Genomic DNA, 12824 nt, shown 5'->3' with positions numbered 1-12824 from the left:
ACAAGACCCACACCTTTCACCTCTCACAAAAATAAACTCATGCTGGGTAATAGACTTGAACCTTAGGTGTGAAACTATTAGAATTCTAGAGGAAAATGTTGGAAATACTCTTCTAGACATTGGCCTAGGCAAAGAATTTATGAAGAAGACCCAAAAGGCAATCACAACAGCAACAAAAATAAACAAATGGGACCTGATCAAATTAAAAAGCTTCTGCACAGCCAAAGAAACTGTCAAGAGAGAAAATAGACAACCCACAGAATGGGAGAAAATTTTTGCAAGCTACACATCTGATAAAGGGTTGATAACTGGAATCTATTTAGAACTCAGGAAAATCAGCAAGAAAATATCAAACAACCCTATCAAAAAATGGGCAAAGGACATTAACAGAAACTTCTCAAAAGAAGACAGAATAATGGCCAACAAACATATGAAAAAATGTTCAACATCTCTAATCATCAGGGAAATGCAAATCAAAACCACAATGAGATATCACTTAACTCCAGTGAGAATGGCCTTTATCAAAATGTCCCCAAACAACAAATGCTGGCATGGATGCGGAAAGAGAGGAACACTCCTACACTGCTGGTGGGACTGCAAACTAGTTCAACCTCTGTGGAAAGCAATATGGAGATACCTCAAAGCTACAAGTAGATGTACCATTTGATCCAGCAATTCTACTACTAGGCATCTACCCAAAAGATCAAAAATCACTTTATGAAAAAAATACCTACACTCGAATGTTTATAGCAGCACAATTCACAATTGCAAAGCTGTGGAAATAACCCAAGTGCCCATCAATTCATGAGTGGATTAATAAAATGTGGTATATGTATACCATGGAATACTACTCAGCTTTAAGAAAAAATGGTGATATAGCACTTCTTGTATATTCTTGGATAGAGCTGGAACCCTTCTACTAAGTGAAGTATCTCAAGAATGGAAAAACCAGCACCACATGTACTCACCAGCAAATTGGTATTAACGTATCACCACCTAAGTGGACATATAGGAGTAACATTTATCGGGTGTCGGGAGGGTGAAAGAGGGGAGGAGGGGATGGGTATATACAACCACAATGAGTAAGATGTGCAACGTTTGGTGGATGGACATGCTTGAAGCTCTTACTCGAAGGGGGAGGGGGGCATGGGCAATATAAGTAACCTTAACACTTGTACCCCCATAATACGCTAAAATAAAAAAAAAAACAAAGTCATAGTTCTGTTAGCAAGGAAAAAGGGAAGAAATCATTGAATTGTCAACAAATTTTGTTGTCATTATAGCCAATTCAATAACACAAGGAAAAGGAGAAGTTAAAAATGTTGAAAACTAGCATACAAAGTGGCATAATTTGCAGATAAAGATTTAAAAGACAACTAAAAAACTATTATAATCCAAGCTGTTTGAGGCACCTAAGCAGCAGTTCTCAAACTTAGCTTCAAAATAGAATCACTTGAAGAACTTTAGGCTAAAGTCTCTATGTCCATCAGAATAGCTAAAACAGTTTTGGAAAAGAAGAACAAATTCAGAGGATTCACATTTCCGATTTCAAAGCTCATTATAAAGCTATAGTAACCAAGGCAGTGTGGTTACTGGCCTAAAGACCCATATAAAAATGAATGGAACAGAACTGAGAATCTACAGATAAATATATACATTTATGGTTTATTACTTTTCCACAAGGGAGCCAAGACAACACCAAGGCAAGAGAATCGTCATTTCAATAAACGGGGCTAAGATAAATGGACATCTACTTTCAAAACAAAATTAACTCATAATGTATCCTAGACCTATGTGTATAAAATCTAAAAACTATGAAGCTCTTAGAAGAAAACACAGGAGTAAATTTTTTGTGATCTTAGGTTAGGCAATAGCTTATTATATGTGATACCAAACACAAGCAATAAAAGAAAAATAATAAACTGGACTTCATAAACATTTAAAACTTTGGTACTTCAGATGGAACTATCAAGAAAGTGAAAAGAAACCCATAAGAATGGAAAGAAAGTTTACAAATCACATACTTGATAAGGGACTTATATCTAGAGTAAACAAACTCATAACTCAGCAACCCAAATTTTAAAATGGGCAAAGTATTTGAAAAGCTGTTTCTCCAAAAATGGCAAACAAATGGCCTATTGACAAAGGAAAGATGCTCAACATTATTAGTCTTCAGGCAAGTACAAAGCAAAACCATAATGAGATACCACTTCACTACCCTAGCTGGGTTAAAATCAAGATGACAGATAACAATGTTGGTGAGGCTGTGGAGATACCAGATACCTGGTATATTCATGGTGGCATCGTAAAATGGTACATCTAATTTGGAAGTCAGGTTGGTATCTCCTTGATATGTTAAACATAGAGTTATCATACGATCCAGCAATTCTACTCCTAGGTATATACCCAAGAGAAGTGAAAACATATATCTATAAAAAAACTTACACACAAGTGTTCATAGTAGCATTATTCATAATAGCCAGAAAGTGGAAAACAACCCAAATGTCCATTAACTAATGAAAGGATAAAACAAAATGTACTATATCCATATGATGGAATATTATTTAGCCAAAAACAATGAATGAAATATTGACACATGCTACAACATGGAAGAACCTTTAAAACATGCTAAGTGAAAGAAACCAGTCACAAAAGACCACATATTGTATGATTCTGTGTATAAGAAAAGGCTGTTGTTTACGTCCATACCATCCCAAATGCACCCGATCTTATCTGATCTCGGAAGCTATGCAGGATCGGGCCTGGTTAGTACTTGGATGGGAGAACAGTCTGTTAATGAACCTGCAGGGGAGGTTCTCTCTGTTGCTTGCCATACAGAAAGCCAATTACTGAGACAATGCAGATTGTCAAAGAAGAAAGGATTTATTGTGGAGGACACATCAACCAGGAGGTGGGAGGAATGGACTGTTTCAAATCCACCTCCCTGACCAATGGCATCAGGGGGTTTTCTGGATGTGAAATGAATAATGCATTAAGTGAACATCATTATATCTCTGGGGCAGAGAGCACAGTGAGAAATCATGTAAGTACATACATCTCATGATCAAAACCAGTGGCTAAATCCCTCCCAGGGTAGGGATTTCAGTAGTATGAGCTAAAGTTCAATATTGGTCATTCTTTCAGCCTTGTGTGCAAGTAGGATGTGAGGAGTAGGCTGCTCTGTGGGTCCTTGGGCACAATCTGTGCTAGGGTGTCACTTATCTCATCTTCTCCAGACAAACAGGTGCTGTAAGCCTTTGTAGTTATCTCACGGCTGCAAGGAGGTTCCATGTTTCTGGAAAAAAAACTCAAAAAAGAATGCATCAGTGCAACAGAAAGTTACAAAGTTCTGGTCAGCAAATCTACTGGCCTAGATACTTGAAACATAAGAAAAACTATCTTAAACACAGTTTTTAAGAAACTATTTTTGCTTTGTTTATTGTAAGAAAAACTATTTAAAAAAAATATTTTCTTGCTTATAGAGGCAGTTACAAGTCCAGAATAGGCAAATCCACAGAGACAGAAAGTAGATTAGTGGTTGCCAGGGGCTGGGGAGGCAGAAATGGGGAGTCAGTGCTAATGTGTAGGGGTTTCTTTCGGGGTAATGAAAATTGTCTGAGGTTAGGTAGTGGTGATGGTTGCACAGCTTTGTGAATATAACTAAAAGCCACTGAGCTTTATACCCTAAGAGGATTAATTTTATGTTACATGAATTTTATCTCAATAAGTTATCATTTAAAAAGAAGGGAAAAATGAATGATGTGAGCCTGTCACTTCAAATAGAACAACTGACTATACTTGTCAATGACAAAACTCAGGCTTTCAGTTAAAACTTAATAGTTTAGAAAATTTGTGCCCACTGTCCAGTAGCTTGATAGCTTCCCAAATCTTAAATTCTTTCTCAGTGAGATTGGTGGTGATATTGATGACTGAATGTTTTCATATTAGATAATGAAATTTTGAAGATCTGCATAATTCAGTGACCTAATGCATAATGTTATAAAATCATGATTTGAGTAAAAGATCCATGCAAAATTAGACCAATGGATTTTAATACAACTGTTAAGCATTATTCTAGGATATGACTTGAGCAGAAACTGGAAGGAGGCCAGGGAGTAAGCCAAGTAGGTAACCCAGGGGGAAGAGTGTTTCCATTGTTTTGATTGACATATGTGAAGATCTAGCCTCACACAAATACGTAACTGGAAAAAGGAGTATCCTAATAACCTTTCTAGATATTTATGATGGATATTCTCCTTTCATAGTATATCAATATTTTACAAGTAGTTTTTTAAAGATTCGTTAAAATGTGCAGACTAAATTCATATAGATGAGGCTGGGTGTGTTTGCTCACACCTGTAATCCCTGCATTTTGGGAGGCCAAGGCAGGAGGATATCTTGAGGGCAGGAGTTTGAGAGCAGCTTGGGCAACATAGAAGGATCCTGTCTCTACAAAATTTTTTTTAAAAAAAGTTAGCTGGGTATACTGGCATGTACCTGAAGTCCTAGCCACTTGGAAGCTGAGGTGGGAAGATCACCTGAGCCCAGGAGTTTGAGGTTACAGTGAGCTCTGATTGAGCCACTGTACTCCAGCCTGGGTGACAGAGCGAGACCTTGTTTCTAAAACTAAGTAAATAAATAATAAATTCATATAGATGAATGTTTATATTCCAACTCAGGTAGAGAAATGGTAGCTTCTATAATTTGATCTGGCATTCCACCAAGGCACGAACCTCAGGTTATCAGGGAAAAAACACCACCATCATCACCACCACCACCATTATATCCCCTTAACGTTTCTCCCAGTGCTTTCAGATGAGCATATTTGACAGTTCATGTTGCCTGGGGCCCTGAGAGGTCATGAAGAGGGAAACAGGGCCTGGCAGCAGAGGAGCTGTCCCTTTTGTAGACAGGACTGCAGCACCACCCTTCCCATGCTTGTTTATAGGAATAAAGGAAGAAACATTTGTAAAGTGCAATGTGATGATTTTCCCTTCAGCCTCCCACATACATGGCTTTTATCCCAATTTACCCAAGGAATCCATTTATCTGTGGGAACATCAGAATTTGTTTCAAAAGTAGAACAAAGAGAAATAAAGAAGTAACAAGCTTTTTGTTACTCAGCACTAGAATTGTGCAGAAGAAAAATGGGGTCACAGATTGACCACTGTCTTGAGAGATTTTCCAAATTCCTTCATCTTTGTCCTTTATTTATTAAGGGCTGATCCACGAAGCCCCAACTCCTAGCACTTTCCTGGACGGTAGGAAGAGTACCATTTCTGACTGGGAGAATCAGGTAAGCTCCATGGAAGCAGTTCTCACCCTGCGGGACTCTGATCCCCAGAGGACATCGGGCAATGCCGGCAGACAGTTTTGACTATCACAGTTGGGGGTGGGGTGCTGTTCACCTCCAGGGAGTAGAAACCAAGGGATATTGCTAGACACGCTGCAATGCACAGGTCAGCCCCCACCACAAAGAACTGTCTACCCACAGGCTGAGAGTGCTGAGGTTGAGACCTACTTTATGGTAAAGGTTCTCAAAGTGGGATCCCCAGACCAGCAATAGGAGCGCCACCTGGGACCTTGCGAGAAATGCAAGTCCTCGGGCCCCAGACACTCCGAGTCAACAATCCTGGGGACAGGGCCCAGCAGTCCATGTTTGAACAAGCCCTCCAGGTGACTGTGCTGCATGCTAAAGTTTATGGAAGGATGAGGCTATTATATGGGAATGCTTCTGGGCTCTGGGTGACAGGGGAAAGAGAAGGAAGAGATGGACAAATGGAGCTGAGCTGCCATCTGTACTGCTTCCTCCTCTGTGGGCTTCAGCTGAGACACAGGCTTGGGGTGGGGCAATGAAGGAGACCCCTGAACAGACAGCTCTTGCCCTATGACCAGCTTGGACTGTGGAGGACCTTGTCCATGTGGGCAATGCTGGCCCCTGGCACTTACAGGTGCAGTATGCAAGGGGTGTACTCCTGACCTTGACTCTCTCAACCGGGGTCTGGCAACCCCGGTGCAATGGCCTCACCCCAGCTCCCATGGGAGCTCACCAAGCTTCTGGGGTCTGGCTGGATTCCTCTTGGTCTTAGCTTGGGCTCCCCTTTGCAGCCCCCAATGCAATGCCGGCTGCCTCTATAGTGACACACTCTTCCAAGCCTCACAGAGAACCTGTCAGCTAACCCAGGGCCTGTTTATACCACACTGGAACCTGTAGTGGCTTGAAAGAATAAAACTCCAGAGGTCTTCCCTCTGCCTGCCTTGTGCTGTGCCACCAAGTGGATCACCCCAGGAGCTCGAATGGCTCTCTCTGCCCTCTGTAATGGTTCAGAAGGCTTGGGGCCATCGGCAGGAGGATGGCAGCAGGACAGGAGATCAACAGGGCTGTGAATCAGGTGCCAACGATGACAAGGTAAGGCAGAGCCAGCTGCCATGAGTCTCAAAGAAGCCGGGCTTGCCCCTGCGTATGGAAACCCAACGGAATGGAATGACCACTGAAAAGTAAAAGTAAAACACCTTTTTTAAACACTGAAAACACAAAATATATATGAGCTTCCTGACATTTCCTGCATTAACTTTTATATTTTATTTGATTTCTTGGGAAGATCACTTTTGCTTCAGATTTACACTTCTGAGGTCAAATATTCTGAGCATCTTCTCATTTTTTTCAACATTTGATTTGGGGGTCAAACAGCTTCTACCATAGCAATATTGCGAAGGTGTGCATTGGGTAGGTTTATCTTGGTGTAAACATCAGAGACAGGTTGGCCAACTGAAGCCAGAAGAGGAAGGTAAGGGCAGGTTAGGGGTGGATGGCAGATCCCAGCAGGGCTTGGCACAGACGGAGAGGCCAGGGCAGTTCCCATGAGCTGGGTGTCAGGACTGACGGCTACTCACGGCACCACTGTTGAAATGACTCAGCTCAGCCTATTTCCCATTTCCACACCACGTGAGACTCAGTATCCTGGAGAAGAAAGTATGACTGGCTTACTATGGATCGCATGCCCACCAAGGGAGGACAGAGAAGAGGCAGCTTGGTTATTATGCCCACAAAGATTCTACAGGAGGGAGGGATGGCCACTCTCCGAAAGTATGTCCTAATTCTGCTTGCAATAAAATGAGCCGGAGCGGCCGGGGCTGCAGGCAACAGGCAGGCATCACTAGGAAGGCACAGGGTGTCTGCAGCACTTGGGCCCAATGTAACTGGTCCATGCATTCTCTGGCTGTGGCCACCCACGGAGGGTACTAGGAAAAGGGCTTTGGAGTTATCCAACATGGCAGCAGGAGAAAGGGCAGTGGGAAGCTTGATGTGTTTCAGAAACTGCAAGAAGTGGAGGGTGTTGGGATCAGTATACAGTAAGAAAGAGATCCCAAAATACCATGGAAATGTCTGGAAGGGAGGTTGAGGGAGTTGGGTTTTGGCTGTTAGAGGAGTTTAGTCAGGTCAACTTAAAATGGGCAACTAAAGAGAAAGTTTATCTGTTTTGCCAGGCAGGGTCCTGGGAGATGGTGCACGCCCTGCCTTCTTCATTTCTATCTCAGCTAGAAAGAGCCAAAAGTATTGTCCCAAATGCTGCAAATGACCCTACAGAATGCCATACCTAGAAAAGGCATGTTTACGAACTGGATCGCTAGGCCACCTGTCAATTCCTCAAACACGATGATCTGTCAAGAAGAAGGTAAGGTGGTCGTGACATTCAAGTTCTGCCTCTGAGGCCAGGCAGAGTCCACTTAAGTGGACAGGGAGGTGTGGGGTACCGTGGGCAGAGTTCACCTCATTTTGCCCAGAATGAAGCCATGGTCCTGGAAGGTAAAGGGTCTCCTGGGGACCTAAACTCCAGTAGCGTCCTAGGTTTTGTCCATTGATGAAGATGACCCCTTTGGTCCAGCCCTGAAAAAGAGTGGAATGGAGGACTCAAGACCTGAGTTCTAGAAGTAAAGACCCAAGGGGAGAAGACACCACACACATACACACACCCCTCACACACCAGACACACCAGCTCATGGGTATGCCAGGCACAACGGATGACCAACCAAGGCCTGGGGGGAGGCCCGAGAGTTCTGCGCCGCAGCCACTGGCCTAGGCTGGCTCCGCGGCAGGCCTCAGGGGGAGGGCTCTGCTTCCCACCACGCCTCCCATGTCTGATCGCCATCAGCTGCTCAAAACATGCCGGCCCCAAAACATCACTCGTGGGGTAGAACTTCAGGAGTGGCAGCAACTGTGTGTCGGCACCCTACCTACGACATCCCCACCACAGGCCGTGTGGTGGGTGATGTCTGGGCACTACTGGGCAACTCTCTCCACACTCCCCACGCAGTGGCTCCTCCAGCCAGCCCCACAGTGCTCCCAGCCCACCCAGGTAGCACTGGGATCGGGCAGCCGCCTGGATGGCTGTCTAGTGGCTGAGGGCCCTGGTAGTCCCTCTTGCAAGGCAGAGCCCGCACACCAAGGAGCCTTTTCTCTACAGGTCCTTTGGGGATGGAAGGCTGGGGGGACATAGGAGAGAAATGGCACTAACCTCCATTTTTATGAAGGTGTCTTTGGGCTCCCCAACTTTCAGGAAACCGAGGAAGAAGGCAGGGCCCTTAACTCGGTTTGAGACCGGTTTCCAGATCTTGGGAATTGTCCTGAGAGAGAGTCAAGGACCAGGAGGATGGTCACACCTTTCTCTCTAATGTGTCATCTGTGACTTGGAGGTGAGCCTCTTCCCAGAGCCTGGTGCCCCCCCCCCCAGTAACTGAGGGGTTCGTCCAGATAATCTCTGGGTCCCTTACTTTGCTAAGTGTTTACCATTTTTGATCCATCACCTGGAATTAATGGTCAGGCACTCACCTTTGTATGAATTTTATGTTCATGTCCAGGCTGTAGATTGTAAATTTTCTTAGTGGAGAATTGTTCAGATAGATGTCCCCAGTTAAGCCTGCAGGAGAGGACAGCAAAGGTGACTGAAGGAGGCAGGAAGGTGCAGCAATGTACAGGGCTGTGGCCAGGGCTCTCCCTGAAGGAGGTGGCTTTTCTGGCCTCATCTGGCTGGAAGGTTTCTGCGAACTCCTACACAGGCCTTTCTGTCTGAGTGCGCACGTCTCAGAGAGCAGCCTGTGTCCTCCACGTTAACAGGGGAGAGGGCACTGCAGTCCCTGCCAGGTGCGGCCAACACAGGGGCTCAGGGCAGCCTGTCTCAGGTGTGTCAAATCACTTGGGGAGGAGGAGGGTGTGTGGGACTTTAGCCAGGAGCACTGGGGCTGGGAAGGACAGCACAGGCACTGGCTCCAGGGAAGGATGGAGCAATGTCCCTAGGGAGGGACCCTCACCGTCTTTATTCTCCAGGGCCTTCTCCTGAGGAGCCATTCCCAAACCCCTCCCTGAAGAGGAAGGGCAGTATACTGGCTCTGACTTGGTAATGGGAAAGCACATTTGGGGAACTTAGGAGAAAGGACACTGTCGTCCTTTCCCAGCAAGGCCAGATGTCATCACAGTCTCCATGTGGGTGTCTCGTGGCTGAGAGACCCTGCTCTCTTCCAAACCACACACCTGTCCCTCGCTGAGCTCAGCCTGTGGTAAGAGCAACAGGGTCTGCACTCGGGAGCCCACCTTTCCTCTCCGTGTTGATAGCCTTCCCGTAGGCGAGTCGGCCTTGATTCTCCACCAGGATCCTCAGGGCGTGCTGGTCCTGGTAGCCCTGTCCAAGACAGAGCAGACTCTTCTGCAGACCGTCTAGGTCTCCACTGGAGCCAAGACTGACCTGTAGGCAGGCCTCAGGGCCTTCGGACACCCAGGTGCGGGCCAAGCAAACCCCTAGGCTGCCGCTCCTCCTGCTCATGCCCCACCCTCCTGGGCCAGGCCTTTCAGGGAAAGACAGAGTCACTTGTACATTTTAGCAGAGATTCTACTGGGTCTGTGACCGATGCAGAGTTTTTGAGCAGCAAATACCCAGGTGGGAAGCTGTGCTCGCCTAAAGCAGGTGTATGTACCCATACCTTGGAGACACACACAACTCTCCCTCATTCCTGCGGGGCTCCTCTGCCAGGAGCAATCCCAAGGGCAGGGAGGGAGAGGGGATATCACGGGCCCAGCCCTGGGCACACCCCACCCGAGGGCAGGGCCCGGCAGGCACGACAACTATCTGTCCATTAACACTGGAGTATATACATTTCTCGTAATATTCAGATGGTCAGTGGAGTGATCCAGGACTCCCATATGCTGCTCATTGAGAAACACCTGCCAAAGAAAGAAGAGAGCAACATTAGGTCCTCATCAGGAAAGGGAGGAGACAGACCTTGGAAAAGCCAGGGCACATTGAGGGGAATAAGGAACTCTGTGTCTCCCCAAATTTCACCAGGTGACCACACGTTCACAAAAACAGACTATTTAACGTAGCCAAGGATGAGCCACGTGAGGTGAAGCTTGAAACCGGACATGAAACCTGGGCCCCAGCTCCACTCTACGGCAAGGAGGGGGAAATGAAAAAGGCCTACAAGGAATGAGGAAAAAGGAAAAGTAGACAATGAATAGATACCATGAAACAAATGATGGCAAAGGGACGGTGTGGGGATGCCAGGTACGGCAGCCGCTCGGGGCACCCACCTGCCTTGCCCCACGGGTTCACCTCTGCAACAGATCTCGTTCTGCTGGGGATCTCCAGATTGCCATTCGGAATAACAATCTGCTGCTGCCACCGCCCTGCCTGGTTTTAGGGATGATCTGGACATGAACTTGTTTCTTTTCCATTACCTACAGTGTTGCCTCAGCCCTCGATTAAGCCACCCAGAAGACTCTACTCTCGCCATCAAGCCCAGATAAGGATAATTTGTTTCTTATAGTGTTTAGCTTAGATCACAATTTTTCAACTAAAATGACTTAGAAACTCTAACAAGAAAAATCCACAATTATGAAAAAATATGTTATTATTATCCAGAATACAGAATTCATAGTGTAAGCTTATCGGAGTCTAATCACAGGCTGATATATTCTATAATCATTTACTGAACACTTGCTGTATGACTCAATATCTCACTGGGGAGGGGTCACCTGGGTTAAAATACAACCCCGACCACTGAGAAACAGAGATGGAGAGTTACACAAAGCAACGATCAGAGCACAACAGCTCTGCTACCATGGAGCTGGGGACAGCCCACCAGGAAGCACCACAGAAGGAATGGTGAGCCCTATCCACTGCAGAAGCCAGGCCACCTCATGGACCCGTGGACAGGTGGCTAGGGACATCACCGGCAGGGGCTACAAGAGAAGTGGCTTGATGAGGCTTTTAACTGGGGAAGAAACTCCAATGGCACTGTGAGGGGGACAGAGGATGACAGTGCATAGTCTGAAACAGAATTGTGAGGGTCTAACAATAGCAGAAGTGACATATCAGGATGAGACTGAGGTGACAACAGCCTGAGTTTTAAAAGAACAACTAAGTAAATGCTGCACCACGCAGGGGCCAAGTGGGATCAAGGAGTGAAGAAAGTGTGAGGGGTGCATGGGAGCAGCATTTCTAGCTTGGGAGGCTCAGAGGCCACCAACCACTCCGAGGTTTCCTTGGGAAGCTCATGCTAGGAGGAGCTGGAGAGCTGTGGAACAAACACCACGTGAAGAGGAATGTCCAGACACAGCAAAAAGTACAGGTCTGCAGCTGAGGAGAGGAAGGAGGGCTGGAGTCACCAGAAAAGGAGTCCTTAAAGCCCTGGAGGAAGATGATACAGAGTATGAAGAGCAAGAAAATTCCACCAGCAGCTGGAGAAAAACAGCTCTTGCCATGGAGTTCTGTGACACTCCAGCTGAACAGCATTTGAGTCATTGAACTCCTCCGAGGTTTCCTCATTTGCAATACATATCTCAGGTGTTTTAAGAGTTAAATGAGGCTGGACATGGTGGCTTGCGCCTGTAATCCTAGCACTCTGAGAGGCAAAGGCGGGAGAATTGCTTGAGCTCAGGAGTTGCAGACCAGCCTGAGGAAGAACGAGACCCCATCTCTACTAAAAATAGAAAAAATTAGTCAGGCATGGCAGCCTGTGCCTGTAATCTCAGCATCAGGAGGCTGAGGCAAGAGGATCACTTGAGCTCAGGAGTTTGAGGTTGCAGTGAGCTATGATGATGCCACAGCACTCTGGGCAACAGAGTGAGACTCTGCCTCACAAAAAAGGAAAAAAAAAATGAGAAGAGCCAACCGTAATATGTCATGGCAACGTTAGGGACTGATATGCAATATGTATAGGCCCTATTTATGCTCTTTCCAGGTCTCCTTAAAAAGAACCCTCAGCCTCCCTAGTTTCTCATACCTTAGGCAAAGTGTAGCAGCAGCACATGTACAAAAGGTTTCACTGAAGGGAGAGATGTTGAGAGACAGTAACAATGTTTTGAAGGTCAAAAAGTTTTGACTATCGTTTAGTGCCCTCAACAGCACAGTTGGGCTATGACCGCAGACAAATGCCACTGAGACGTGCTCGTTGCCTCCTACCTCAGCGCGATCCTGAACATGACCCCTTGAGGAGAGGATGCCTCCTGTGGAGATGTAAGTCTCATAAAGCGTGTACCCGTAGGACTGGCCACTGCCCTGGTTCACAGGCAGCATCTCCATGGACACTGGCTTGGCAGACTTCATTGGCTGTGGCAGAGACAGGACCAAACACCAGGCTGAAGGCTGAGGCTGTACAAAAGAACCCCAGAAACCCCCACCCAAAGCACACCTCTCTAAAGGAGTGGCCCCAAGAGCCTTTAGAACAGGAGTATAAAAAGGAATATGCAATGATGATCATCCTTAAGCATGGCATGCAAATTGCCCTTTTGTTTTCCAAACCAACTTCAGATTTCTCTGTGTGTGCTAGTC

General features: G+C 46.0%; 1 protein-coding gene across 4 annotated transcripts in view; it reads right to left on the bottom strand.

Annotated features, from left to right (window-relative positions):
• Positions 1-1651: 1651 nt before the first annotated feature.
• The window catches only part of LOC105857301 (beta-galactosidase-1-like protein 2), a 53428-nt gene continuing 42255 nt past the window's right edge, over positions 1652-12824 (bottom strand). For 3 of the 4 annotated variants that reach the window (XM_076002665.1, XM_076002666.1, XM_076002667.1), the window contains 8 exons: positions 12456-12602; positions 10148-10216; positions 9590-9677; positions 8831-8918; positions 8517-8625; positions 7772-7888; positions 7599-7662; positions 1652-6961 (listed from right to left, as the gene is read on the bottom strand). In XM_076002665.1, coding sequence (XP_075858780.1) covers positions 6954-6961; positions 7599-7662; positions 7772-7888; positions 8517-8625; positions 8831-8918; positions 9590-9677; positions 10148-10216; positions 12456-12602 — 690 coding nt within the window. In that variant the 3' untranslated portion in view covers positions 1652-6953. Of the gene's footprint in view, positions 6962-7598; positions 7663-7771; positions 7889-8516; positions 8626-8830; positions 8919-9589; positions 9678-10147; positions 10217-12455; positions 12603-12824 lie in introns of those variants that run through there. The other variant, XR_012919015.1, reaches the window with a different exon arrangement.

The sequence above is a fragment of the Microcebus murinus genome, chromosome 4, assembly GCF_040939455.1.
Source record: "Microcebus murinus isolate Inina chromosome 4, M.murinus_Inina_mat1.0, whole genome shotgun sequence".
NCBI lineage: Eukaryota > Metazoa > Chordata > Mammalia > Primates > Cheirogaleidae > Microcebus > Microcebus murinus.
Note: the sequence above shows the minus strand (reverse complement) of the source record. Positions and strands in the feature narration are given on the sequence as shown.